The 27,300-nt window shown below is 54.5% G+C and overlaps 1 protein-coding gene across 2 annotated transcripts in view; it reads left to right on the top strand.

Annotated features, from left to right (window-relative positions):
• Window positions 1-7,423: 7,423 nt before the first annotated feature.
• Window positions 7,424-27,300, top strand: part of RASA4B (RAS p21 protein activator 4B) — a gene marked incomplete at both ends in the record, with an annotated part of 31,130 nt that continues 11,253 nt past the window's right edge. For both annotated transcript variants that reach the window (XM_080704449.1, XM_080704448.1), the window contains 16 exons: window positions 7,424-7,488; window positions 11,779-11,835; window positions 13,182-13,295; window positions 13,762-13,823; window positions 14,928-15,057; window positions 20,569-20,650; window positions 21,334-21,465; window positions 21,742-21,833; window positions 23,347-23,464; window positions 23,667-23,817; window positions 24,036-24,100; window positions 24,361-24,473; window positions 24,698-24,890; window positions 25,071-25,208; window positions 25,759-25,903; window positions 26,256-26,425. In XM_080704449.1, the coding sequence (XP_080560575.1) occupies window positions 7,424-7,488; window positions 11,779-11,835; window positions 13,182-13,295; window positions 13,762-13,823; window positions 14,928-15,057; window positions 20,569-20,650; window positions 21,334-21,465; window positions 21,742-21,833; window positions 23,347-23,464; window positions 23,667-23,817; window positions 24,036-24,100; window positions 24,361-24,473; window positions 24,698-24,890; window positions 25,071-25,208; window positions 25,759-25,903; window positions 26,256-26,425 (1,827 nt within the window). The remainder of the gene's footprint in view (window positions 7,489-11,778; window positions 11,836-13,181; window positions 13,296-13,761; window positions 13,824-14,927; window positions 15,058-20,568; window positions 20,651-21,333; window positions 21,466-21,741; window positions 21,834-23,346; window positions 23,465-23,666; window positions 23,818-24,035; window positions 24,101-24,360; window positions 24,474-24,697; window positions 24,891-25,070; window positions 25,209-25,758; window positions 25,904-26,255; window positions 26,426-27,300) is intronic.

The raw sequence follows: 27,300 nt of genomic DNA, 5'->3' as shown, positions 1-27,300 counted from the left end.
TAGGTCCCAACTCCTCTATCCACTTGCTAGTTACTTTTAGTGAGGGTACTTTGCATTATAACAGCTATTTGAGTGCCTGGCAGTAACCAGGCCCTAACTATTTTTCTTTTTTATAGATCTGAACTCCACTTATTATAAACCTATATATATATATATATATATATATATATATATATTAATAACCAAAACTTTTTCAAAACTTTTTAGGCCATTTCCTAATACTGGTGCAGCTAGGTTGTCAAGAGCCTTGCTCCTCAGCTACTTAGTGAGGCCCTCTGTAACTTAGTGAGACTCTATTTCAAAATAAAGCATAAAAAATAGGGCAGGGGGTATAGCTCCGAGGTCAAATGGCCCTGGGTTCCATCCTCAGACCTCCAAATAAAAAAGAGCTTGCTTCATTGCTGAGGCTGGCCTCAAACCTGTGATCCTCCTGTCTCAGTCTCCCAAGTATGTATGTATGTGCATGTGTGGAACCCAGGGGCATTCTACCTCTGAGCGACACCACAGCCCTATTTTTTAATTCTTTTATATTTATTTATTTATTCATTTTGCAGGTCTGGGGATGGAACCCAGAGGCATTCGACCTCCGAGCTACACTCCCTGCCCAATTTTTTTTCTTTATTTTGAAACAGGGTCTCACTGAGTTGCAGAGGGCCTCACTAAGTAGCTGAGGCTGTTCGCAAACTGCGATCCTCTGATCCTCCGGTCTCAGTCTCCCAATGCTGGGAATACAAGCCTGTGCCACCACGCCTGACTTTATTCTTTTATTCTGAAACAAGGTCTCATTGAATTGCAAAGGGCCTCACTAAGTAGCTGAGGCTGTTCACAACTGTGATCCTCCTGTCTCAGCCTCCTAAATGCTGAGATTACAAGTTTGTACCACCACGCCTGGCTCTGGTTGTGTGTGTGTGTGTGTGTGTGTGTGTGTGTGTGTGTGTGTGTTACTGTGTTACTGGGGATTGAATCCAGGGGCATTTTACCTCTGAGCTACACCCTCAGTCCTTTTTTTGGTGTGTGTGTGTGGAGCCATTGGGGATTGAATACAGGGGCATCTATCTCCAAAATACACCCTTAGCTGTATTTTTTTTTTTAAACAGGGTCATGCTAGGTTGATGAGTCTCACTAGTTGCTGAGGATGTCCTCAAACCTGTGATCTTCCTGTCTCAGCCTACCAAGTGCTGGGATTTCAAGTGTGGGCCGCCACACTGGCTTCAGCCCTATTTTAAAATTTTTATTTTGAAACAAGTTGCTTGTTAGTTTGCTGAGAGGCTACTTGCTGAGGCGGTCCTCAAAACTGAGGTCCTCATGTCTCCGCCCCTCAAGGGGATTACAAGTGTGCATGGGTCTCCGTGCCCAGCGTGCCTGCATTAATGCTGTCTAAATGAGGCAGGCAGGGTGTCATGGAGTGGGCGGGGAAGCTCCATCCGATGTGCCAGCGCTTCTCAGCTGGAGTCCAGCCTTCTGGGCGCCCTGTGTTCCCAGGTCCAGTCCAGTCTCCCGTGCTCAGCACCAGCAGGGTCACAGATTCATCCCCAGTACCCACCACCCAGTCACCTCTCTACTCCAGCCCACTTTTCTAGGCAATGTCTTCCTTCTTATCCTGGAGTTGGCTTCCTGGGCCTTGGGCTGAGGCGCGGCACAGAGCACAGGCAGGACCAGCACAGAGCACCAGCAGGACCAGCACCGCACTGGGATCCGCTGGGAAGGAACAATTTTTTCCTCAGGAAGCCCCTGGACAACAGGCTCCCTGGGAATAAATATCCTTGAGGAGGCGGGGCATGGTGGCACACACTTGCAATCCCAGTTTGGGGGAGGCTGAGACAGGAGGATCTGGGTTCGCTGGCCGACTTAGCTACTTAGGCCCTTTGCAACTCAGTGAGACCCTGTTTCAAATAAAGACTAAAAAAGAGGGCTGGGGATGTAGTTCAGAGGTAGAATGCCCCTGGGTTCCATCCTCAGTACCGCCCCCCAAAAAATCCTCGAGGTCTCAGTGAGTCAAATGTATTGGTTCCAAAATATTCAAACCAAACCGGGGGTGGTGTAGCATGCTTGTAATCCCAGCATTCAGTAGGCCGAGACAGAAGGATCATGGTTCACAGACAGCCTTAGCTACTTAGTGAGGCCCTTTGCAAATCAGTGAGACCCTGTTTCAAAAAATAAAGAATAAAAAATGTGTTGGGGGTGTAGCTCAAAAATAGAATGCCCCTGGGTTTCATTTCCAGTACTGAAAAAAAATTTTTCAAACTGCAAAATAAAAAATAATAAGACGTGTTTACTTAAGTGTCATGTAAGTGTTAACTTTATGTGAGTTTCGTTCATTATTAAATTTAAGATTTCAAAGTGCGTCACTGCATGTGAAAACAATTTGTAGGTCACATTTTCTCATTTTGAAAGAATCCCCAAGATTCCCAAGAATGTGTGATGTTTGTAGAGAAATCGAGGCCAGCTGCAAATCTCGTGAGTAACTTTGAAAACATAATCATAAATTTCTTTTCAATATTTTTATAGCCGAAACATGTATAAAGTTGGGGTATAGGTGCATGGTTTTTGTTTTGTTTTGTTTTGTTTTTTGGTGGCACTGGGGTTCCTGGAAACCATTCTATCTCCAGGCTACACTCCCAGACCTATTTTTATATTTTTATTTGGAAACAGGGTCTCAAGCCAGTGAGGCTGGCTTTGAACCTGCGCGATCCTCCTGTCTCTGCCTCCCAAGCGTGGGGATTACAAGTGTGCGCCACCATGCCTGGCGATTAGGTGCATGGTTGGTTTTAATGTGATTTTATAAAGCATAGCATAAAATTTGCCTTTCATGTGTGTCTGTGTGTGTGTCTGTGTGTCTGTGGATGGAGTCAATGATCTACCATCTTAACCTTTATTAAATATGCAGTATAGAGCCGGGCGTGGTGGCGCGTGCTGAGACAGGAGGATCACACAGGTTCGAAGCCAGCCTCAGCTACTTAGTGAGGCTCTCAGCAACTTAGTGAGACCCTGTTTCCAAATAAAATAGAAAATAGGTCTGGGAGTATAGCCTGGAGGTAGAAAGCCTCTGGGTTCCACCCCCAGTACCACAAGAAAATATATATACGGTATAATAATATATCTATTTGTATTTTTGTGTAACCAGTCTCTAGAACTTTCTCATTTTACCCAATAAATGGTCCCCCTATTCCCTACCCCCACCCCAGCTCCTGATTGAGGAGATAGAAAGGAAATAGGCAGATAGGGAAAAGGCCTTGGTAGAAAAAAGTTAATTTCCTGAGTTTCCTGAGGGGCGACAAATACCTGAAATTCCAAAGGCTCAGAGATAAGAAGGATCAGAGCTTCACAAAGCCATCCTGAGTTTCCTAATCAACAAACCCACGGAGCAAGTCTGGCATTCCTGAAAGGAGACCCTTCAAAGGACTTGCAAATGCCCTATGCAAATTCTCCTTGGAATCCCAAAAGTCACCCTAACCACAAACGGACTTGCAAGCGGTCAGGCATTGGCCAGTCGGATGGCAAAGCGGGGACTTTCCCGCTCGGGACCCCCTCCCCTTTTGGGGAACTGTTCTCTTCTCTCTCTCTCTCTCTCTCTCTCTCTCTCTCTCTCTCTCTCTCGCAGGTCAGGTCAGGTTGTGTTGGCCCTGAGAGAAGGCATGTGGCTCGGGCGACTCTCGAGTAGTGACCTGAAGGTCTCTGCTGGACACCATGGCTGGCCAGGCCCCTAGGGGTGACCTGCACCTCTTTTCTGGCAGATTGCGTGGACTCTGGGAGAAAGTAGTTTGCAACTGATGGACACTTGACTCGGGCGACACTTGGGTAGTGACCCTGAAGGCAGCTACTGGACCCCGGAGTTCGGGTGTTCGGCCACTTTTCTCTATTCCCTTCTGGCAGATCGTGCGGACTCCGGAAGAAAGCAGCCTGCACCTGAAGGCAATTCGGCTTGGGCTACTCTCAAGTGTTGTGCTGAAGGCAGCTGCTGGACCCAGAGTTCCAGCCCCTTTGGGGGTGTTTAGCCACCCTTGCCCCATTCCCTGCTGCTTCCAATAAACCTTTTACTCCCCTTCCTGAGGTCTGCGGGTATCATTCTTCGCTCACCGTAGACAAGAACTCGCTGGGTTTTCTCGCAAGAAACTCCGTTTCACGATCACTGCCCTTCCATGTCCCATTGCTATAAGTGTAGCATGCATCTTTTTCTGTGACTGGCGAATTTCCCTGATCATCATATCCTCCAGGTCCATCTGCCTGCTTTGGCCTCCCGAGTTGCTGGGATTGCAGGCCTGCGCCACTGTGCCTAGCTCCCCTTCGGATCCTAAAAGAAGTGAAAATATTTTTGGGACCTATAAACATGTGAGCAAGGATATTCTAGTCAAGTGCCCAAGTGGCTAAGGGGCAGAGGAAGTTGGAGGTGGGATGAGACACTCACCCTAACACTCCAAAATGTGTCACCCGCTGCTGCGTTTCCAAAACACAAGACCCCCACATCCCATCCGGCTCCAAACCCTTCCCAGCAGCCCATTTTACTTTTTATTTTGAAACAGGGGCTTGTCACTAGTTGCTGAGGGTCTGCTAAGTTGCTGAGGCTGGCCTCAAACGTGCGATCTTCCATTCTCAGCCTCCTAGAGGCTACTACTAGAGGCTACAACTACTAGAATAAGAGGCAAGGGTCACCATGCCTGGCTGGACTGGGTAATTTACAAAGAAAACAGGTTTGCTTAGCTTGTGGTCTAGAAGTCCAAGATCCCGGGGCAGTATCTGATGAGGACCTTTTGCAAAGTCCCACGGTGGCACTGGACACGTCACACCAGCCAGAGAGAGCTGGCTATTAGAACAATGCCACTTCCTTCAAACCCAACTACCCATTAGTCTATGAACAGATGAATCCACGAATCACTTGCCAAAGGCCTCACCTCTCAAATAACATGAACATAGGACTTCAGTTGCCAACACGTGGAATCCGGGGAGTACGTTTTAACATCGTGCCTTCCGGTCCCACCCACCTCCCCATCTTTCCAGACCCAGCTGAAATGGTACCTGCTCTGTGATGACCCCTGAGGCCTCTCCCTCCTCTACATCCCTCATTCGCTTCTTTCTTGGCCCACTCTTTTACATCCGTCCTCCATCCAGCCCCTAGGACAGGGACCCTGGCCCGCTTCTCTCTCGTTCCCCAGGGCCCAGCACAGGCCCCGACACACCCGCTGCCTGAGTGAATGAATGAACGGGTAGCTTTGAAAGCTAAGGTATACATTTCCTTTTAATATTTTTATAGCCAAAACATGCATAAAGTTGGGGTATAGGTGCATGGTTTTATGGACAGAGGGAGCTAGGAATCGAGTGGCAGCCCTCCGCAGGGGGAGGCGCACCCCCACGCCTGGCTGATGAACTCCCGTTTGTTTGGTCAGAGCTAGTGTCTGTTGCTCGAAACGAGAAACCAGGGAACCGTGGCCGGGCAAAGCTAAGGGACTGCAGGTGGCATCACGGAAGGTCAGCCCAGGGCACAGTGAGGCCCAGCCCTGCTCTGAGAGCTACAAACTCCAGGAGTGGCTGCAGTGTGAAGGCTGTGCAGGAACCGTGACAGGTGCCTGGGGCTCTAGAACCCACGTGCGGGAGCCTGGCTTGGAGCAGGGAGGCGGAGGCTCTGAGGGAGGGAGCACGTGCCAGCCGCACTGTCCTGGGGCCTCTCTGGAGGGGGCCGGGTTGAGGGTCCCTGCCTCACTGACAGCTGGAACAGTCTGCAGATGACCAGAGTTGCCTCAGGAAGAGGAGATGAGCATCCCAGAAATGAGTAAGAAGTGGTCCTGAAAGAGACAGAAGCAGCCGGGGGGGTGGTGGTGCACGCTTGTAATCCCTGCATTTGGGAGGCTGAGACAGGAGGATCGCGGTTTGCAAACAGCCTCAGCTACTTAGTGAGGCCCTCTGCAACTTCATGAGACCCTGTTTCAAAATAAAGAAAAAAAAAATAGGGCAGGGAGTGTAGCTTGGAGGTGGAATATCCCAGGGTTCCATCCCCAGACCCGAAAAAAAAAAAAAAATAGGGCTGGGGATGTGGCTCAGAGATAAAACTCCCCTGGGTTCAATCCCCAGTACTATATAAATAAATAAAGTAATAAAATAGGAAAGGCACACAGGAAATTACAGAAATAGAACCTGTGTTGCCCCCACCCACCACACAGACCATCTCCTGTCACTACTTTTTGCAGGTGATAAGGTGGGGAAGCTCATAGAAGCTCAGGAAGCAAAGGAGTGGGAAAGCTGGGTCTGGGACCCAAGTCTGCAACCCCTGGGGGCCATGCCCAGTTTGTGTGGGTGGGTGGAATCGCTGCTGAGCACGCCCACCAATGTGGGCTCCAGACTGGGGAGGGAACCAGAAAGGTGGACAATTCCAGAAAGTCAGCTCTGGATACTGAGTCTGGGTGAAGGACAGTGCCCCAGTGGAACATCTGTGGTCATGGTGTACTGGGGAAGCCAAGCCGGGCCCTGCCCGGGGCCACCTGTGCAGGCTCCTGATCTCCAGCAGGTAATCTCGGCTCTGAGCACCTCAACCAGGTTCCCACTGCGGAGGGTGCAAGGGATGTAAATGAAACGACAAACCAGAAAAAACCCTGGTCTTAGAGCAGATGATTAAAAAAAAAAAAAAAAAAAAAAGAGCCGGGCGTGGTGGCGCATGCTTGTAATCCCAGCATTCCGGAGTCGGGAGGCTGAGACTGGAGGATCGCGGTTCATGGACAGCCTCCGCTACTTAGTGAGGCCCTCCGCAACTTAGACTCTGTTTCAAAATAAAAAATAGGGGAAGGGGGTGTAGCTCGGAGGTCAAATGCCTCTAGGTACCATCCCCAGACCCGCAACAACAACAACAACAACAACAACAACAAAAATCCAGATCTTTCAGATTGATGGTCCCAAATCCTCTGGGCTTCTGGGGCTTTTGCCACCGGAGTCCGACTTAGTTTACTAAGTCTGACCGTGGCTCATTCATTCTACTCTTATAAACCCGGGTGACCAGGCCAGCCCCGGAGCGGCCGGTGCGTGCCTCTAGCACCCCGGCCCGTGTGTCCTCTACCAAGTAAGATCACCCCCCACCCCCTCCAATGAACTTGCCTTCGGATCAGTGGTCCGAGGCTCGGGTCTTTGGGACCACAGGGTCCCAAAGCGCCCGCAGAGAGTGGAGAGCAGGCCCCGCCCCTCGCCAAGAAGACCAATGAGCGCCGCGGATTGAGCCAGCCCCGCCCACCTGGGGAATCCCTACCGATGATTGGTCCGCCCAGGCTCAGTGTCCGCACCTGGGGCGGGGGCGGGGGCGGGGTGAATGAAGTGGAAGTGATGCCCCCGCCCCGCGCTCCCCTCGGGGCTCCCGCGGCGCGCCTGCCAGCCAGCCAGCCAGCCTGCCCGCCGCCGGACCCCGGCGTCCCGCTTACCCAGGCCAGGCCCGCGCCGCGAACTCACGATGGCCAAGCGCAGCTCGCTGTCCATTCGCATCGTGGAGGGGAAGAACCTGCCCGCCAAGGACATGTGAGCGCGGCCAGGGGTGGGCGCCCCAACTTTCCGGGGAGGGGCACGGCCCCCTTTATGCCTGATCTTGCCGGGGTCTACACGGCCCGCCCATAAATAGAGTAGCAATGAGGGTGTGTCGAGTGCAGCCATGGAGAAGGACTGGCAAGGAAAATGGTGACACGAGATTTGCTGCGGGCATTGGACGGGGCTGACAATAAGGGGAAGAGCGTTAGTGACAACTGGGGATGAGGGAGGGGATGGGATTTGCAAGGGGTTATAGCGGACCCGAGAGTAATCGAACTGTGGCATACGAGGGGAAGGGGCTTTGATAGGACAGGATCTGGCATGGGGGTGACCTCGTCGGGAAAACTGCCCAGGGTGTGGCTGTAAGGGGTGGGGTGCCTCCTAGAAACGGGTCTTCCTCGGTAACCCCAGAACCCATAGTGACCCCAACTGTGCGCCTGACAGAGCCGGGGGCCCGGGGCTGTCATGGGGCTTCCTGCTGCGCGGTGGAACAGGGAGGTACTGGCATCAGAGGGGTCCAGGTCAGAAGGCCGGGGGTGGGGGCGCCAGGTAGCCAACGTTGTTGGAGCCCTTGTCTTTGCCCGAGCCACCCCTTAATCCCCACAACCACTCAGCGAGGCAGTTCTCACCGGTCCCTTTTACAGATGAAAAAACCGAGGCTCGGAGGTACAAAATGCTGATTCCAAGGCACTGACATCTTTAGGGCTTTCTGGACTCTGGCTAGATTTGGGGAGTTTTCAGGGGCCCCTTGTTCCACCCTTCTCAGTGGATCCCAGGGCTGAACTGTGCGAGCCCATGCTCCCCATCTTGGCTTCCCCACCTGCTTCCTCATGGGCAGACTTAGGCAGTTCCCTTCTAGGACGCCTTCCGTTTCCCCTTTGCCAACTAGGGGTCTAAAATCCCTCCAGAGTGAAAGGTGGAAAGCCCCCAGCTGGAGGGGCTCTGACTGCCTGGAGGAGGGGTTGGGGAAGGGGAGCCCCAGGAGGCTAGGGTTCAAAGTCCTCTGGGCTGGACCCTCCCTGCTCCTCAGCAGGCTCCCGGATGCGGAGAAGTGGCCAGCCAGGAGGGGGGAGCAGGGCATCTCATCGGCTCCTCTCACGTACTGTGGCCCCGGAGAGCTTCCCAGCACGCTCTGCGCTGGGAGCGGTTCCAGTTCAAGGCCCCCTGGGCCTGCCGAGGCAGAGCTCAGCAGTTGCCATGGTAATGGTGAGGGAGGGGAGTGGGCGCTCTCAAGGTGGGTTTCTGTGCGTGAGAGGAGGTGGGGCGGGAGCTGGGAATGAGGTCTCCGGTGGGAAGGCAGCGGAGAGAAGGGTCTCAGCCCCCAGGCCCCGCCTCTAAGCACCCCCACCCTGGCACTGGTAACTAGGTCATCTTGGTCTCTGGCTGGTGGCTGCTGGGAGGAGCAGCCCCTCCTCCTGTGGCCTCCCTCCCCTCCCCTCCCCGCAGCTTCTGGCCCTGGTGCCTGGCTCCAGGCTCTCACCAGCCCAGAGCCCTGAAGCTCCTGGGCTGTACTATCTGAGAGCCCCAGTGTGGAGTGCCCTGTCTGCTGCACAGTTGATGACTCTGGCAAGGGGTGCCCATCCCCAGGAGAGGGGCCACCACATCCTGTGGGTTCTCCCTGTAGACTCTTCCCTCACCCCGCTGTCCTTCCTGGCCGCCACCTCTTCTCACGCTCCTCGCCACCTGCCCTGCCTTCCCCATGGTGGCAGCTCTGACCTGGCAACTTAAATCCAACTCTAAGCCACCTCATCAGCTCTATCCCCCCACATCTGGGCCGCTGCCCACAAAGCCCTGCCTTTGATGTTAGGGGCCTTCAGAGTCCTGCAGAAAACTCCATCCTACAGCACCTTTCACAAACCAGGGCTTCCGCTGGCATCCCAGGCAAGGCTCATCGCTCCTCTCCTTGCCCTCCTGCACTCTGGAGGAAGCCTACGGTGTGGTGTGGCACTTGCCCCTTCAGGGGCCGCCTGTCCCAGCCAACAGAGAGGGCAGGGACCGCCACTCTTTGCTGTTGGCATTGCTGCTGCCCTGAGGGACCTAACCCAAAGTAGAGGAGGGCAGGAGGTATTGAGGACTTTCCCACTTAGGCCCCTCATTACTTCTATAAGGTAGATCTCCTGAGGTTACAGATGGGGAAACTGAGGCTCGGGATGTAGAAGTCATCTGCCAGTGTCACACAGCGAGGAGGCAGAGAAGTCAGGATTCAGCCCCACTCTATGTGTTCCAGACAGGTCAGGCATCCTGGTCCAGTCAAGGCTGCAAGCTTGCTGAGGGGCTCAGAAGGCCTGAACCTCACAATCCCAGGCAGAACGTTTGGCTGCAGGGTAGGCAGGGTCTTGGAGATCCCAGGAGGCCTCACCAAGTATCTGAGACATCAGGGCTGGTGAGCCCTCCTCCACAGTGCCCCCTAGCCCTGACTCCTGAGCAGCTTCCCCTCTAGCCAAGAATTGCATACTTCTGAGGACAGGGAGCTCATCACTCCTCCTAGCTGCCCATCTTCACCGAGGCATTGATGAAGAGGGCTGCTCACCTCCCTGCCAGTTCCATTCATGGGTTGCTAGTCTTCAGGACATAGAGTACAGCTGTGCTCCCCACGCCAATGACATTCAGAACCTGCCTGCCTGGGACACACTCCCACCCTCTCCCATCACAGGTACCTGGGTTAGCTGAGTCCCATAGGGACCAGCGAGCCACTGGCTCCCACACTCGGTGGCCCTGGGGACTGGCCCAAGGGCTATTTCAGGGTTTGCCCTCTCCTTCCTCTTCCACAGCCTAGAAACTGCCAAGGCCCTAAATATAGAAGTCCACAGTAGCCAAACTGGGCTAGTGGCATCTGGTTTGGGCAAGGAAAAGTGGGAGAGGGTCCCAGCCCAAGGGCCTCATTAGGGTGGGGAGTGTTGGCAGGGGACAGGTCCCAGGAACTCACCAGGGACCGAGGTTGGCCTCAGCCCACTCTGGACACTGGTCTGGCCAGCCATTCAGCACTGTCCTGCACACCTGTCTCCCAGCCCTTATCCACTCCAGCCACCCCTGCCTGCCAACCTCACCATTCATTCTGTATTCATTCACCAAGAGCCCAGCGGTGGGCGGTGCTGGACTTGGAAGAATGAATAAGCGGTTCTCTGCCCCCTAGGGGCCCCCAGGCTAGGAGGCAGCAGCAGGACAGGACCCTGTGGTGGGCAAAGCCTGGAGAGGTCCCCTGTCACCCCAGTCTGCACTCAATAAACGCCCCCTGCTTCCTCTTGGCTCTTGGTGCACCCAGGGGCCTGATGAGGCCTGGGGCCCTCGGCTTTGGGCTGGTGGGATGCAGGAGGGGTTCTTGGGTTGGGGGACAGAAGAACGAAGAGGCTCAGCCAGTGCTAATATTTACTGATCTCTTCCCGGGGCTGGCTGCCTTGTGGCATCTTGGGACCTGGGACCGCTCCCCTGTGAGCTGGGTTTACAGTTTCCACCTTACAGGTACCCAAGCAGTCTGGGCAAACAGTTCCTGTGTATGTCAGGAGGGTTTTGGATATGTCGCCCCAGTGGCATCCTCTGTTGGAAAAGCCCTTAGAGAATTGGGAAGTTGACTTGGAATTCCCCAGCCGCCAGCATGTAAATACACTTCCCTCTGTGGAGGCCAGACCTGAGGGATGGACAGTTCGAGACAGCCTGTACCTCCTCTGTTTTCTAGGACAGGACCTGGCTAGAGGCCCTGGCTACCCCGTGGACCCCTCACCAATCTGAGACGGGCGGCCCTGAGCAGCCCTGGGTCTGCCTTCCCCATCCTACCTTTCCCAGAGGGCAGGGTGCTCAGAGTGCAGATTGCGGGATGTGTTCACTTATTCATTCATTCGCTTATTCATTAAACACTCAGGGATCCCTGTCTTGTGCCAAGCCCTGTCCTGGGTCCTGGGGACACAGAAATGGTCCCCGCCCTTAGGTGGCTTCTGTCAGCTGGGGGAGGTGTCTGATGATAGTGCATCAGGACCAAGACTGGGATGGAGAGAAACACCGCGGAGAGGAGGGGAGGGGCCCAGGGCAGAGGTAGGTGCTGGGAGATTCCCGGGACTGTTGCCTGGACACTGTTTTGGACCAGGGATGGGGTAGAGTGGGCGTGGGCAGGAAGAGCAGTGAGCTGCGCCCCAGCCCTGCCCTGCAAGGGGAGCCTCGAAGCAGGCCTGTCTTTCTCTCCTTTTCCTGGGGTCTTTGAGGGCCCCAGGCATTAGGACCCGGAGGCTCCGCCCCAGCCCCGCCCCTGCCGACCTCTCCGCCAGCCCCGCCCCTCGCCTGTCTGTTTTACAGCACCGGCAGCAGCGACCCCTACTGCATCGTGAAGGTGGACAATGAGCCCATCATCAGGTACCAGATACTCCCGCATCCAGCCCCCAGCCTCCCAAACAGGGGCTAGGGTGTGGAGCCCCTAATCCCCTGAGCCCCATCAAGTCCTGATGCATCAGCTAAAAGGTCAACCCGGGTGGTGGTGTGGCTGGTGGTGGAGCGCTTACTTAGCATGCAGGAAGCCCGGTGTTCCATCCTAGCACCTTGAAAAGAGACCGATCTTTTTAGCTCATCTTGCTAACTGCTGACCCTAAATCCGCCTAGGGAGCTGCTGCCAGCCCGTGCACCGGCCTCTCACCTGCCTCTGTTCCCTTTTGCAGTCTTTACAACCCCCCGAGAGACAGAGATGACAATTAGTCACAACGTGATCATTTATGAAGCGCTCTGGCCGCCGGGCCTGACGCTAGCCCTTTTGCTAGCTCATTTAATTCATTACAATAAGCTGGATATGATTTTCTCAAATCCCATTTCCAGATGAGGAAGCTGAAGCTCACACTAAGTGACTCAGGCAAGGTCACGCACCTTGTAAGTGGCCAAGCCAGACTGGAACGCAAGTGTAGCTGACCCCAGAGCCCGAGCCCCTTACCCCCTTGCTCTACTCAGGGCCCCTCTTTCTGGAAGAATCCTAAAGCAGTCATCCCCCAATAAAGATTGTTTTTCTCCTGACTGGGCCACCCCAGCCTGCACCCAGAAGGGCCACTGGTCCTGGATGCCCCTGCCTCCGTGGTCTCTCTGATCTCTGTGCAGGGCTTTGCTGTCCTGTCCCCTCCTTCACCCAAGTCTCTGCCTCTGAGTTTATGGCAAAGCCACTCCGCTGTCCTTCACCTCTGTGTGGCCATTGCTGACCCCTAGCCAAGGCCACTGGCACACAGCTCGTCTCCACCAGACCATGGGCAGCAAGCAAGGAGAGGGGCCTGTTGGCTCTGACTGACTCCACAGAGAGGGAAACCAAGGCCCCAGAATCCATATGACCAGCCTGAGAAGCAGTTGGGGTGAGGGTGAGCCCCTTCATACAGGCTTAGGGGCTTCAGCTCTCCCCACTTGCCCACCCTGCTAAGTCTCAGGAGTTGAAGGCTCTGAGGTGGGGGTTTGGGCCAGAGCTGGGTGAGGCTGAGGGACCTCGTGGTCTCAGCTCTAACTCTGCCCTGCCGTGTGTGACCTGAGGCTCGCTTCTCTAACTATGGCCTCGATTTCCCCAATCATAGAATGTCCTGTGTCCCATCCAGGCAGGAGGAAGGCCAGGGAGTAAGGACTGGTGGTGGACAGAGGGGTCTGGGACGAGGGACAAGCACCCGGCACACAGTCAGTTGTTACCAGGGGTGAAGGAGGTGGGCTTGAGTGGCAGCCCTGAGCCCCCTCTCCTATAGGACAGCCACCGTGTGGAGGACCCTGTGCCCCTTCTGGGGCGAGGAGTACCAAGTGCACTTGCCGCCCACCTTCCATGCCGTGGCCTTTTACGTCATGGACGAGGATGCCCTCAGGTGGGTGTGTGCTGCTGTGCTGGGACTGCGGGTCCCTTTGCATCCTCTCTGCAGCTTGGGAAAGTGAGGGGAGTCCTTGGGGCTAGCAGGAGGTTAGGATGTGTGTGTGTGTGTGTGTGTGTGTGTGTGTGTGTGTGTGTGTGTGTCTGTGGTGCACACACATCACATGTGTGCATGCCTTTGCATGTAGGTGTGCATGGGGATGTGAGCTATGAAATGGGCACCAAAAGGGCATGAGCTTGGCGTGTGCAAGAACATATGTGTTGTCTGCATGCAGAAACATGTCAGGAGAGTGTCCAAAATCAAGAACCTGCAGGAGTCCAGCTCTGATGGGCTACCCTGCAAGTGACTGGAGTGCCACCTCCCCGATCCCCACAGGGGGCCCTGGGCTTGTTGGGGGGTGCTGTTCTCCCAGGGAGCAGACACCCAGCCCTGTCCCGCTCTGACTCTTGTCTTTGCCCTCCAGCCGGGATGATGTTATCGGCAAGGTCTGCCTCACACGGGACACCCTGGCCTCTCACCCTAAGGGTAAGACCCCAAGAGGGAGTCCACAGGCAGCTCCTGGTTCCCCCTGGCCTCCGCCTGTCCTCTGCTGGTCTGCCAAGCCCCTGGCCTCCCTCCCACTCCAAGGCCATCCTCCTGGGCTTCTTCAGGTCCTGTACTCAGGGAAAGCTGTGTCCACCCTCCCTGGAAGCCCAGGCCTCTGGCCATCCCTTGTCTCTGTGTCCTGGGCTTCCAGGTAGGGATTGCATCTTAGGGTGAAGCGGGGCTATTCTGTTGGGACCCAAGGCCTCTGAAGACAGAGGAGGGGACCTCCCATACTCCCCCGCTGAGGTGGATAGAGCCTTCCTTCCATTGGGCCAGCTCCTTTGCCCCATGAGGTCTCCCGTCCATCTGCAGTCTGCCTTAAACTTGAAGGGTTGCCCTGAAGCTGGTCCAAACTGGAGAGCCACTTGGCTTATTCCCAGGGTGCAGCCCTGGCCCAGCCTGTCTGTGTGGCCTTGGGCAGGGCTTGCCCTCTCTGTGCTTATCTGAGGGTTCAGACCAGGAGCCCTTAGATGCTTCCAGCTCTGCCATCTGAGCCTCTGTGGCCCTCTCGCCGACTTCCCCGGCACACACCTGCTCCTGTCTGTGAGGCTGGGGCAGGCACGGGGGTGCAGCAGGCTCTGCTGACTCACGGAGCCTCATGGCCCTGCCAGGCCAGAGGCTGCTCCTGCCCGCAGCCCCGGCAGCCCCTCTGGGGTCCAGGTACCCCAACGATGATGTTCCTTGGGGCCCCCTGGAGCTTCCCAGGGCCTCAGACCCTCCTCCCAGCAGCCCTAGGAAAAGCTGCTGTCTTCCTGTTTTAAGTTGGTCAAACTGAGGACAGAGAGGGCAGCCTCATGAGGAGGTATGGTCAGGACCCCTGAAAGCAGCTCAGACACAGACGCTGGGGGTCCCCCACGGAGATGCTAATCCCCCCTTTCCAACTGCTGCTGTTCAGCTTCCGAACCTCAGTTTCCCCATCTGTCATTGGGGGTGACAGCCCCTCCATCACAAGCACCCAGAGGAATCCTGAGCAGTTATGGGGGGCTGAGACTGAAGGGTAGGGAAGAGATGTGCCGGGCCCCCCGCTGAGCCAGACCCCTACAGGTTTCACCGGCTGGGCCCACCTGACGGAGGTCGACCCGGATGAGGAGGTTCAGGGTGAAATCCACCTGCGGCTGGAGGTGGTGCCGGGGACCGGGGCCTGCCGGCTGCGCTGCTCTGTACTGGAGGCCAGGTGAGGAGGGAGCAGCGGACGGTGGGCTCCTTGGAGCCAGGGAGTCCATTGTGGAGGCCGAGCCTCTCCTCCTCCACCAGGTCCCAGGGCCTCCTCCCGCCAAAGCCCACTCTCAAGAGAGGGCTGCAATCCCAGGGCTTGGGAGGATGAGACTGGAGGAGCATAGGTTTGAGGCTAGCCTCAGCAACTTAGCGAGAACCTCTGCAACTTTGTAAGACAGGAGGATTGTGGTTCCTGGACAGCCTCAATGACTTAGTGAGGCCCTTTGGAACTCAGTGAGACCTGTTTCAAAATAAAAAGTAAAAGAGCCAGGCGTGGTGGCGCACACTTGTAATCCCCGCGCTTGGGAGGCTGAGACAGGAGGATCGCACAGGTTCGAAGCCAGCCTCAGCTACTGAGTGAGGCTCTCAGCAACTTAGTGAGACCCTGTTCCCAAATAAAGTCTAAAATAGGTCTGGGAGTATAGCCCAGAGCTAGAAAAGCCCCTGGGTTCCATCCTCAGTACACACACACACACACACACACACACACACACACACACACAATAATAAAATAAAGCAAAATAAAAAGTAAATACATAAATAAAAGGGCCGGGGGTATAGCTCTGAGGTAGAATGCCTCTAGATTAAATCCCCAGAACCCTTCAACACCCCCCCACACACATACACAAAGAGAAGTTCTGGGGAGGTTGATTCAAAGATATTGCTGTGGGGACTCCACTGTAAACTGTGGCCTTTCAGGGAGGGGATGATGGTGGGGCTTCAGGCACCCTAGAACAGGGGTACAGGGGACCCTTTCCCCAGTGCCTGGGCTGGGATTCCCCTGGGTGAGCCCCAGTATGAACTTGGCCTGCTGTGTATATGTATAGGTCTTCTGACCTGTGGGAAGAAATGAGTTGCTGGAAGTCTCCAGACCAGGCTACGTGTGGGAGTAGAGTTCTCTCCAGGAGGGGCAGTCTCTTGGATGGCTTGGTGGACCTGAGTCACCTGTGACAGGGCCGCCCTCCACCCCCAGGGTATTTTTAGCTGCAGGCCCCACTCCGTCTGGGCTCCCGTCTGGGCAGGGTGTGAGTCACACACTCCTGAGAAGCACCTTCCCTTCTGGTTCCAAACCCCCTTCCTAGAGTCCTCCCTGTCCCTGGGCCTGTGGGCAGTCCCCAGCCATCCCCTCTGGGGGCAAGCGGGCCTCAGCACAGAGTGCTTACCCTGCATGGGAGGAAGATGTCTCTTTCGCAAATGAAGGGTATGGGTCAGGAGAGGGACCCCTTAGACATCCTGTGACTTCCCCTTAGCTCTTTTCCCACCTCGGGACAATAGAAGCATCTTGCCTGGGGTGGAGCTGTTGGCCAGTCCCCGTGCCCACCCGCTTCCTTCATCCTCAGCCTCGCCTGGCACAAGGTTATCTGGAGCACAGGTGTGCCCACACGCTGCTGAACCCTACCAGGTGCCTTTCCCCATCCCGGGAGAGGCAAACAGTGAAGAACTTCTCCTTGGCCTGCCCTCTCTCCAAAAACACCCCCTCCCCACTCCCGCCCTCTGCTCTGAGGACTGTGGGGGACACAGAAGCTGGGCCAGCCTGGCGTCCTCTTAGCAGATTGTGCTGGGAGAGATATGTCCAGGCCTCTCTTTAGAGCGAGGGAACAGGAAACTTGTTGCCTGTTGTATTCAGTGAGGATGGGAGGCTGAGACAGAAGGACCGAAGGTTCAAAGACAGCCTCAGCGATTCAGCAAGACCCGGTTTAAAAATAAAAAGGGGGTTGGGGTTGTTACAGAGAAAACTGTTACACGGGGGCCCTGTTGGGCTCCGGAAATGTAGCCGTTAGATGTAACTGCAGGTTCTTGTTCTTAGCTGTGTGTAGAAAACAATAGCCAGAACTCCTTTTTGCTGTAAGCTTAAGAGATTTTATTATTACAAAGATGGAAAGATAGAAACATATTAAAGCCCTACACCCAAAAGGAGAGGTGCAGGGGAGTAACTTGAAAATAAGTCACTGAAGTTTTTGTATACAGAAGAGTTTTATAGATAAATGGTCCATCATCTTGCTCTACCAATAATCTTCTGACCTAGGTGTAAGTCTGCCCATGAACTTCGCGCAGGCCCTTTTTTTTTTTTTTATGATTATGGGGATTCCTTGCTCCGCCATAAAACCTCCTTCCTGCCTTACTGCAGGTGTAAGCCTAGGTTTCTTTGTTGGGACCAAAACGATGAACAAAGTCAGGGGTCACGTGGTATCTGCTCCCCTTTGACAGCGGTCAGTACCCTCCTCTGCACTCTGCACCCTCCTCCAGCATCCTTGGGGAATTCTTAGCTTTTCTGCTAGATGTCATTTATTAAGTAAACCTGTTTTTAGAATATGAAGGCTCTAGGTCCCAACTCTTCTATCTACTTGCTAATTACTTTTCATGAGGGGACTGCACTATAACAGCTGCCTGAGTGCCTGACAGTAACCAGGCCCTGACTGCTTTTTACATTTTGAAACCAATTTTCGATACATTACTACCAAATTCATTTTCCAATACATTGATACCAAAGTCATTTTCCAATACTAGCACATTAATACCAAAGCTATTTTCAAATACATTTTGAAGCCATTTCCCAATACTAGTACAGGGGTGTACTTCCGAAATAGGATGCTCCTGAGTTCAGCCCCCAGTACCAAAAGAAGAAAAATTAACTATAAACAAACTTAATATGCTACAGAGTGTTACGGTTTTGAAGAAGATGCTAAGGTTTGGGAAACTGTCCCCAGAGACCTTTGTTAGACCCCTGGGAATAATTCCCCCCAAAAGACACAGAAAACAGCGCGGGTTCTTGTCCTGAGCTAAGGATAGATATGTAATAGCCTGGACTCTTGCTGAAGATTTAAAGAAGTTTATTAAAAAGATAGAAATACAGAAGATAGTTACAGCCTCATGCTATGCAGGGGTAACATGAGGGGGTGTGCTTCGAACAAAATCACCAAACACAGAACAGACTTTTTATACACATGACCTCCATCTTGTTCATGTAATTCTGGCATAGTAAAAGTCCCTGTAAGGTTCCTCCTCCGCCACAGTGTCTCCTTTCACGGAGGTCGAAGGTCGACCCGGTCCTCCCACTCAAACTAGATCATCCAATTATTATGTAGATCTGTCTTTAGAAAGAGGAAGTCCTAGCTCCCCTCTCCCATCGTCTCACTAATTACTTTTCGCTAAGTCAGTTTAGATTTCAATAGCTGTTTGCTTCCTGACTGAAACCGAAACCAAATCTTTCCCCAGGGCTGCCATTTTTACACAATTACTTTTGAAATATATCTATTAATAATCAGCGCTTTCTCAAATCTCCCTAGGCCATTCCCAATACTGGTACACAGAGGAAGACAGAACATTTTCTCCTATTGTTCTGGGAAGAGTCTCAAGGCCAAACTTTGGGGTTTTATCAGACAATTGTGTTTTGTTTTATTATTTATTTATTTATTTATTGTGGTACTGAAATGGAACCCAGGACCTTAAGCATGCCTCAGCCCTAGACAGATTGTTTTTTTGTTTGGTTGGTTGGTTGGTAATAGTGGAGATTGAACCCAGGGGCATTCTACCTCTGAGCTAAACCCTCAGCCCTAATGTTTTTTGGTCTTGCTAAGTTGCCATGTATTGGTCTCAAACTTGTAATCCTCCTGTCTCTGCCTCCTAATTCCTGGGATTACAGGTATGTACTCCCATGCCTGGTTTTTCAGGTAGCTGTGTGTGTGTGTGTGTGTGTGTGTGTGGTTTTACTGGGTTTGAAACCAGCCTCTGAGCTGCACCCCTAGCCCTGTTTTATTGTTTATTTTGAAAAAGGGAGCCGGGCATGTTGGTACACGCTTGTAATCCTAGTAATTTGGGAGGCTGAGACAAGAGGATCACAGGTTTGAAGCCAGCCTTGACAATTTACTGAGGCCCTCTGCAACTTAGTGAGACCCTGTTTCCAAATAAGAAATCAAATCGGGCTGTGGGGTTTAACTCAGAGGTAAAATGCCTCTGGATTCAATCCCCGGTGCAAAAAAAAAAAAAAAAAAAAAAAAAAAAAGGTCTCATTAAGTTGTGGAAGGCCTTACTAAGTAGATGAGGCTGGCCAAGAAACTGTGATCCTCCTGTCTCAGCCTTCCAAATGTTGGAATTACAAGCATGTGCCACCATTCCTGGCCCTTAGATAGTTTTAAGGGGGAAAGAAAAGCAGGCATGAGAAGCTTAAAACTTAAAATATAGCCAGGCGTGGTGGTGGCGTGGTGGTGCACACTTGTAATCCCAGCATTTGGGAGGCTAAGACAGGAAGATCTTAATCTGTGGACAGCCTCAGCTACTTAGTAAGGCCCTCTGCCACTTAGTGAGACCTTGTTTCAAAATAAAGAATAAAAAATAGGGCTGGGGGTGTACTTTGGAGGTAGAATGCCCCTGAGTTCTATCCTCAGTACTAAAAAAAAAAAAAAAAAAAAAAAAAAAAGAAAGAAAGAAAGAAAAAAGAAATATAGTAAAAGGGTAGGCTACGTTGTTCTTCCACAGGGGGTCAGAAGCTAGGGATGTCAGTACCAGATTTGAATTTTATAAAGATTCATCTATGGATGAACTTTGTGGCACATGCTTCTAACCTTAGTACTTAGGAGACTGAAACAGGAGGTTGGCAAGTTCGCAGCCAAACTCAGGAACTTAGCAGAACCCTGTTTCAAAATGAAATAAAAAATAAGCTGGGCGTGGTGGCGCACACTTGTAATCCCTGCACTTGGGAGGCGGAGACAGGAGGATCGGTTCAAAGCCAGCCACGCTGGCTTAGGAGACCCTGTTTCCAAATAAAAATATAAAATAGGTCTGGGAGTGTAGCCCGGAGGTAGATAGGCTTCCAGGAACCCCAGTACCACCAATAATAATAATAATAATAATAATAATAATAATAATAATAATAATAAATAAAAATAAAGATAAAAAAATAGGGCTGGGGGTGTAGTTCAGAGGTAATCCCCAGTATCCACACCCCCGCCCCCGCCATGAGATCCATCTATGGTGAGAGGGGAGGGCTATTGACAAGGGCTGCACCTCTGTCCCCCCCAGCAGGAGACATTACTGGGACATTCCAGGCCTTCTGGAAACCCATTACCTCACCAAACCTCAGTGGGGTAAGGATTATCTTCTCAAGCCCTAGAGGTGGCCGGGGCTGCTCTGGGAGCAGTGGGCAGGGGGCCAGGGGTGCAGCTGGAGCTGTTTCTGGATTTGCTTGCCCCCCTCTCAGAGTTAGTGCAGCTGGTCTGCGGCTGTCCAGTCCAGAGGAGCTGTGACCTCCACCCTGGGGAGTCCTCGGCCATGAGGGGGACCCTGGGATGATTGCTGTGGGATTGGAGACCCAGAAAGGGGACAGGCACTGTCCACAGTCAGCCAGCTTGCCAGGGGCAGGATGAGCCCAGTCCTTTCCAGCCTGGTGCGATCATCCCGAAGTGCTCACAGGCTGGGGGAGAAGGACCCCAGGTGACAAGTAGGTGATCTGCGGTCCTTATCCCACCATCAGGGACCTAGCCCCAAAGGACCGGAATGGCGCATCTGACCCTTTTGTCCGAGTTCGCTACAATGGCCGGACGCAGGAGACCTCGGTAAGGAAGCTGGTGGGCTGGGGAGGGGCCAGGGAAGCTGAAGGATCCTTTTCCCACCCCCGTGGGCAGCACCCCTTCTCCATCACTTGAGAGATCAAGTTGGGACCGGAGCCTTCCAGATGAGGCTCAGAGCCAGGTGTGGTAACCCACGCCTGTAATCCCAGTACTTGGGAGGCTGAGACAAAAGGACAGCCTTACCAATGTACCAAGACTCTCAAATCTAGCAAGACCCTGTTTCAAAAACAAAAAATTAAAAGGGTTGCGGGTATATCTTGGGGCTCAGAGGTAGAATGCCTCTGGATTCAATTCCCAATATTGCCAAAAAAAAAAAAATAAATAAAAGGCTCAGGGGTGGGCCTGGCCATGGCGGAAGAGTAAGATCCAGGCCGTGGGAGTGGGGATACTTTGAAAAGTCCCATGGCTTCTCTTCCTGCTTTTGTCACCTCCAGAAACCATCTAGGATGGTGGGCACGGTCCTAGACACAGATCAGCACAGTTGCTATTTTGCCATGTGGCTTTGGGAAAGTCTCTTCTCAACTCTGGTCCTCGATTCCCCCAATCTGCGAGAGTGGGGTCTTGGACAAGGAAGTTTTACCTCTGTTATTACAGAACCAGGCGAGGTGTATTGGGGGCTTAGCTGGACCTGGGGGTGGTCCCCAACCCACCTCCCCCATTTTGGACAGGTTGTGAAGAAATCCTGCTACCCACGCTGGAATGAGACATTTGAGTTTGAGCTGGAGGAGGGGGCCGCCGAGGTGCTCTGCGTGGAGGCCTGGGACTGGGACCTCGTCAGCCGAAATGACTTCTTGGGCAAAGTAAGCACCTCTCCGCCCCTGCTGGCACATGCCCCTCCCAGCTGAACCTGCTGCCGCCAGCAGCTGGCACAGCATCCGATCCAGCCATCCCCCACTCAAGTGTTCCTCCCAGAGAGGAACATTCAGGAAGCCCAGCACTCCCCAAGAGCAACGAGTGCCCCCCGCCCCGCTGCCACTGGTGCTCAGGCACCCCCTGGGTACTCGTCTGCCCTAAGAGAACGGTACCTAGCAGGGAAGAGACCTGAGTACCTCAGCTCCCATCTGTCCTGCCCCCAGGTGGTGGTCAATATCCAGAAACTGTATGCAGCCCAGCAGGAGGAGGGCTGGTTCCGGCTGCAGCCTGACCAGTCCAAGAGCCAGAGGAGCGAGTGAGTGCTGGCCACGGGCCCTGGGGTGGGGCTGAGATTGGAGAGCTGGTGGCTGGCGGCGTGGGCGGCTGGGCAGGGGATGCAGTCCCAGTTTTCCTTCAGCCTTGCCCACCAGGCCAGGACCCTTCTCATCCAGGCGGGACACACACACACACACACACACACACACACAGTCCTGTATTTAGCCCAGTCCTTTGAGCTCCAGGGCTGCACAGGCCTCCTGCTTTGTGCCTTCTGTCAGTTTCTAGAACAAGCTCTTAGACTCTTTCCTTTTAAGGCCTTCCCTGCAGACTTCAGGTCAGGGCACAAGTCCCCAAAGTCAGTGTCTTGGAGCTACAGCTTTGTCCCCTCCCCAAGATTCTCCAGGAATAGGGTTGCCAAATGAAAGACAGGACATGCGATTAAAACTGAACTCCAGATAAACAAAGATATTTTTAGTGTAAGAATCACCATGAAGCTGGGCTTGGTGGCACACACCTGTAATCTTAGTACTTGAGAGGCTGAGACAGGGGGCTCGAAGGTTCAAGACCAGCCTTCACAACTTAGTGAGACCCTATTTTAAAATAAAAAATAAAAAGGGCTGGGGGTGTAGCTTGGAGGTGGAGTGCCCCTGGGTTCAATCCTCAGAAACAAACAAACAAACCAAAAACAGAATGATCATGGAATATTCAAGACATACTAAAAATACTCAAATTTAATCCAGTGTCTCATGTTTTATTTTGCTAAATCTGGCAGCCCTGTCTGGGGAGCCCTCTGGCCTGCTTGTGCAGCCCTGTGCCCCTAGGCTGGTTGTGTTTTGGTCCCTGTAGAAGGCTCAGATCCCCCTCCACACCCTTGACAGGGGAGGGACAGGCGGCCCAGTGAGTGTTCAGCCCAGGGGGTTTCCTAAAGCCAGCGTGGGGCAGGCTAACAGCGTCTTATACGGGAGGGACGTGTGTCAGGCAGCATCACTTACTAGGCTCACCCAACACCCCACCTGTGTGCAAAGAGCAGTGGGGGCCCTAGATGCCCTCACCAGGAGGTATCTGAGCAGGAAGCTTGGAGTTAGATCTACTCTGACAAGTGGGTTAACCTGCCTGAGCCTCAGCTTCCTGACAGGTTGTTATGAGGACTGGAGATTTGCTTCCAGGGTAAATCAAGTGCACACATGAAGCACTGTTGTCTGGGAGTTTGTTTTGTTGCGATGTTAGGGATGGAGCTCAGGTCTAGGCCCGTGTAAGGCAAGTGTTCCACTGCTGAGCCTCGTCCCCAGCCCAATCCGGGAGTTTGCAGATTCAACGTGGGAAGTCCAACATGCCCACATGAGTCAGACTTGGGGTCCACAGGAGTCTGGAGGCAGCAGGGAGCCAGGCCTTGAAGATGGTCTGAGCTTCCAGAGAGAATGGCAGGGCAGCTGGAGGGCAGGAGCAGAGACTGAGGCCGGCCCAAGACAGAAAGGCCTGAGGCAGTGGGAGGGAGTGGGGCCCAGGTGGCCTGAGTCCCCAGTGGAGAGGTCACAGGCCGCCCATTCCAGGGGCAACCTGGGCTCCTTGCAGCTGGAGGTGCGGCTGCGGGACGAGACGGTGCTGCCCTCCAGCTGCTACCAACCCCTGGTTCAGCTGCTATGCCGGGAGGTGAAGCTGGGCACCCAGGTGAGGGGGCCCTGAGGAAGGTGGGGGGCCCTTCCCTCTCCTCCCTCCTAGCCCATTGTGCAGAGCGGCACAGGAGTCCCTGGGATGGGAAGGAGCCCAGACCTCACCTCCACACCCCTTCCTGTGGTGCTCTGAGGTCCTCAGAGTGGAGGGCCCGGCTCCCTGTGCGCCTCCCATCCCCACCCCTCTGCCACCTCTGCAGGGACCAGGGCAGCTGATCCCAGCCATCGAGGAGACCACGAGCACCGAGTGCCGCCAGGAGGTGGCCACCAACCTGCTCAAGCTCTTCCTGGGGCAGGGGCTTGCTAAGGACTTCCTGGACCTGCTCTTTCAGCTGGAGCTGGGTCGCACCAGTGAGGCCCTGGGAGGCCCTGGCCCCAGGCAGGGTGGAAGGGGTCCTCTTGAGTAGGCTGATGGGCCTAGCAGAGGCCCAAGACTGGGGAAATAAAGGGCAGAGGGGGGACCGAGTTGGGAGGTGGCAAAGAGACTCTGTACCTAGAGCCTCCAGCCCCAAGGCCCCCTCCCCAAAGCTGTATCCCAAGCCCCTGCTCACTAGAACCTCTGATTGTAGGTGAGGCCAATACCCTGTTCCGGAGCAACTCTCTGGCTTCCAAGTCCATGGAGTCTTTTCTGAAGGTGAGGTTGCCTGGTAATGCCACCTTCGCCTTATAGAAGAAGATACTGAGGTCCGGAGAGGCCGATTCTGTCTTTGTGCCCAGAGCCCTTAAAGGCCAATAGTATCATTCATTCATTTATGAATTAGCAGTTTGTTGACCCACGCTGGGCAGATACTGCAGGCAAATGGTGCCCGAGGTGGCTGGGGTGGCCCGCTGCTGGGAGATGGTGGGCAGCTGGAGGTGGGAGACCTGACGGGTGGGGCTCGCTGTGGCCCCCAGGTGGCGGGGATGCGGTATCTGCACGGCGTTCTGGGCCCCATCATTGACAGGGTGTTTGAGGAGAAGAAGTACGTGGAGCTGGATCCCAGCAAAGTGGAAGTGAAGGATGTAGGGTGAGACCCGTGGTAATAATCCCTGGGGATGCAGCGGTGGGGAATCAGGCCCCGTCTGCAAGTGTGTGTTTATGGCTCTTTCTGCCACTGCCCTGCCCACCTGTGTGTTGCTTCTGTGTCTCTGCTGATGTCTTCTGGCACCTGTGTCTTCGGGACCCCAAGTATGCAACGTGTGTGCGGGCACTGACCGTGATGGTCTTGCCCACCTGCCCTGGCCTACACAGGTGCTCCGGGCTGCATCGCCCGCAGACCGAGGCCGAGTTGCTGGAGCAGAGCGCACAGACGCTGCGCGCCCACCTGGGGGCGCTGCTGAGCGCGCTCTGCCGCTCGGTTCGCGCATGCCCCGCGGTGGTCCGTGCCACCTTTCGCCAGCTCTTCCAGCGCGTGCGCGAGCGCTTCCCCAGTGCCCAGCACGAGGTGCGCCCCCTGCTGGTGGGGCTGGGGTGGGGAAAAAAAGAGCTGGAGGGAAGGCCCAGGGTTGGAAGACGGGTAAGGGGGCTGGAAGATGAGGAGAGGCGGGGCTAGGGACGATGGAGCTGGGACTATCCGGAGCCCAGGCCTCCAGGAATCCAGCATCTGTTCTCTGCATCCCTCCAGAACGTGCCATTCATCGCTGTCACCAGCTTCTTATGCCTGCGCTTCTTCTCTCCTGCCATCATGTCACCCAAGCTCTTCCACCTGCGGGAGCGGCATGCAGACGCCCGCACAAGCCGCACCCTGCTCCTGCTGGCCAAGGTGCAGGCCTGTGGGCAGGGCGGGAGAGCCGGCTGGGTGTTGCGTGGGGGCACCGTCCTGGACCACAGTGTGTCCCCGACTGACTCCAGGAGGGCCTTGGCCACGGATGCTCGCTCCTGGCACTGCACTTCACAGTTTTCAAGGCTTTCTCCTGGTCATTTCACTGAGTCCCAACCCATAGCTAAGGGAACAGGCTTGATGAGGGACAGAGGAAACCCAGGGCTTGTCTGGTGAATTAAGGTCTTCCAACCTGGGTCCAGTTTCTCCAAGGCTGCATCCATCGGCCCAGTACGGGGCTGGGGCACCCACTGCAGCAGAGTCTGATAAACCCGCAGAGGAAGTCCAATAGATTGGACACAAATGATCTAAATTATCGGGTCCAAAAGGACCTTAAATGCCGTGATCCATTCACCCCTGATCCTCCGTGGGGTTCGGTGGGCCCGGGAGAAGGGCCTCTGCGCCCATCCATCTCTACAGCTGGAGTAGGGTGGGGTGCAGTGAGCAGATCCCTGACTCCGCAAACCTGTGTCCTTCCTGCTGTCACCCCCAGGCGGTCCAGAACGTGGGCAACATGGACACACCGGTTTCCAGGGCTAAAGAAGCGTGGATGGAACCACTACAGCCCACCGTGCGCCAGGGCGTGGCGCAGCTGAAGGACTTTATCACCAAGCTTGTGGACATAGAGGAAAAGGAGGGTGAGCGCGGCCCGGCCCACGGCCTCGGTTGACATTCGCTCTGCCCCGGCCCCGCCTACAGCTCCTCTTTTACCTTGGCCTGGCGGGTGGCTCCACTCTCTGCCTATCCCTGTCATACAGAGCACGGCCACGATGCTGGGTGCTCTGTACCTGTTCCTGTTGGCTCCGCCCACCGCTACGGGTGTCTCGAAGCCCCGCCCACCGCTGCCCAGGCCTTGGGTTCCCATTCACTCTGCGCCCCACCCATGGCCCCGCCCACTGCCTCCCACAGTCTCCACCCCTGGGTCTCTGGCCCCGCCCCCATCGGCTGCCGCTCCTCAGACTCTCCTTCCGTCCTCCCTCGGGGCTGCAGAGCTGGACCTGCAGCAAACCCTGAGCTTGCAGGCACCGCCCGTGAAGGAGGGGACGCTCTTCATCCACAGGACCAAGGGCAAGGGCCCCCTCACGTCCTCCTCCTTCAAGAAGCTCCACTTCTCCCTCACCACCGAAGCCCTCAGCTTCGCCAAGACGCCCAGCTCCAAGGTGGGCACGGAGGGAACCAGGCGCAGGGGCCTGGGAGAGATTCAAATACTCTGATGGCACCTGTGCAAGAGCCCGTCAGGCTCCGCCTGGGTCGGAGAGGGGAGCCAGGCTAGGTGGTGTGCTGCAGGTCAGCTGCAGGGTCGCTCGGGGCTGAGGACCTCCTCCACCCCACGTGGGGCAGATGAGGTAGACAGCAACTTCTGATCCAGCCCTGGCTCTTGGTCAGGTGCATGGGGGTCCCTTCCTACAGGCACATCCCAGCCAAGCATCGAGTCCTCGCCACCTCCTTTGTTCTTTTGGCAGACCCCACCCTGGGGCCGCTCAGATATGCCCCCACTCCTCCCAAGAGGACTGCCCTGCTCTGCCTGACACAGGCTGGCCGAGGTGGTGGGCCTGGACCCCGGGCTGGGAAGTGTGGGCATTATTGTGAGAGCTAGGTGGTGCTGTGCTTGGAATAACGAGGACCCTGAGCGAGTTCTGATGGGAGAGTATTTGAGAGACAAAAAGTCAAGTATACTGGCACATGTCTGTAATCCCAGCTATTCAGGAGGCTGAGGCAGGAAGATCTGCAGTCCAAGGCCAGCCTGAGCAGCACAGGGAGACCCCATCTCCTGTGTGTGTGTGTGTGTGTGTGTGTGTGTGTGTGTGTGTGTGTGGTACTGGGGATTGAACCCAGGGGCATGCTACCTCCAAACTACACTACCAGCCCTATTTTTATTAATTAATTAGTTTATTTACTTATAGATATATTTTTGCAGTACTGGGGATGGAAGCCAGGGGATTTTCTACCTCTGACCTACACCCCCAGCCCTATTTTTTTTTTATTCTTTATTTTAAAACAGGGTTTCACTAAGTTGTGGAGAGCCTCACTTAGT

The sequence above is a fragment of the Muscardinus avellanarius genome (genome assembly GCF_963383645.1).
Source record: "Muscardinus avellanarius genome assembly, chromosome: 10".
Classification (NCBI taxonomy): domain Eukaryota; kingdom Metazoa; phylum Chordata; class Mammalia; order Rodentia; family Gliridae; genus Muscardinus; species Muscardinus avellanarius.
Note: the sequence above shows the minus strand (reverse complement) of the source record. Positions and strands in the feature narration are given on the sequence as shown.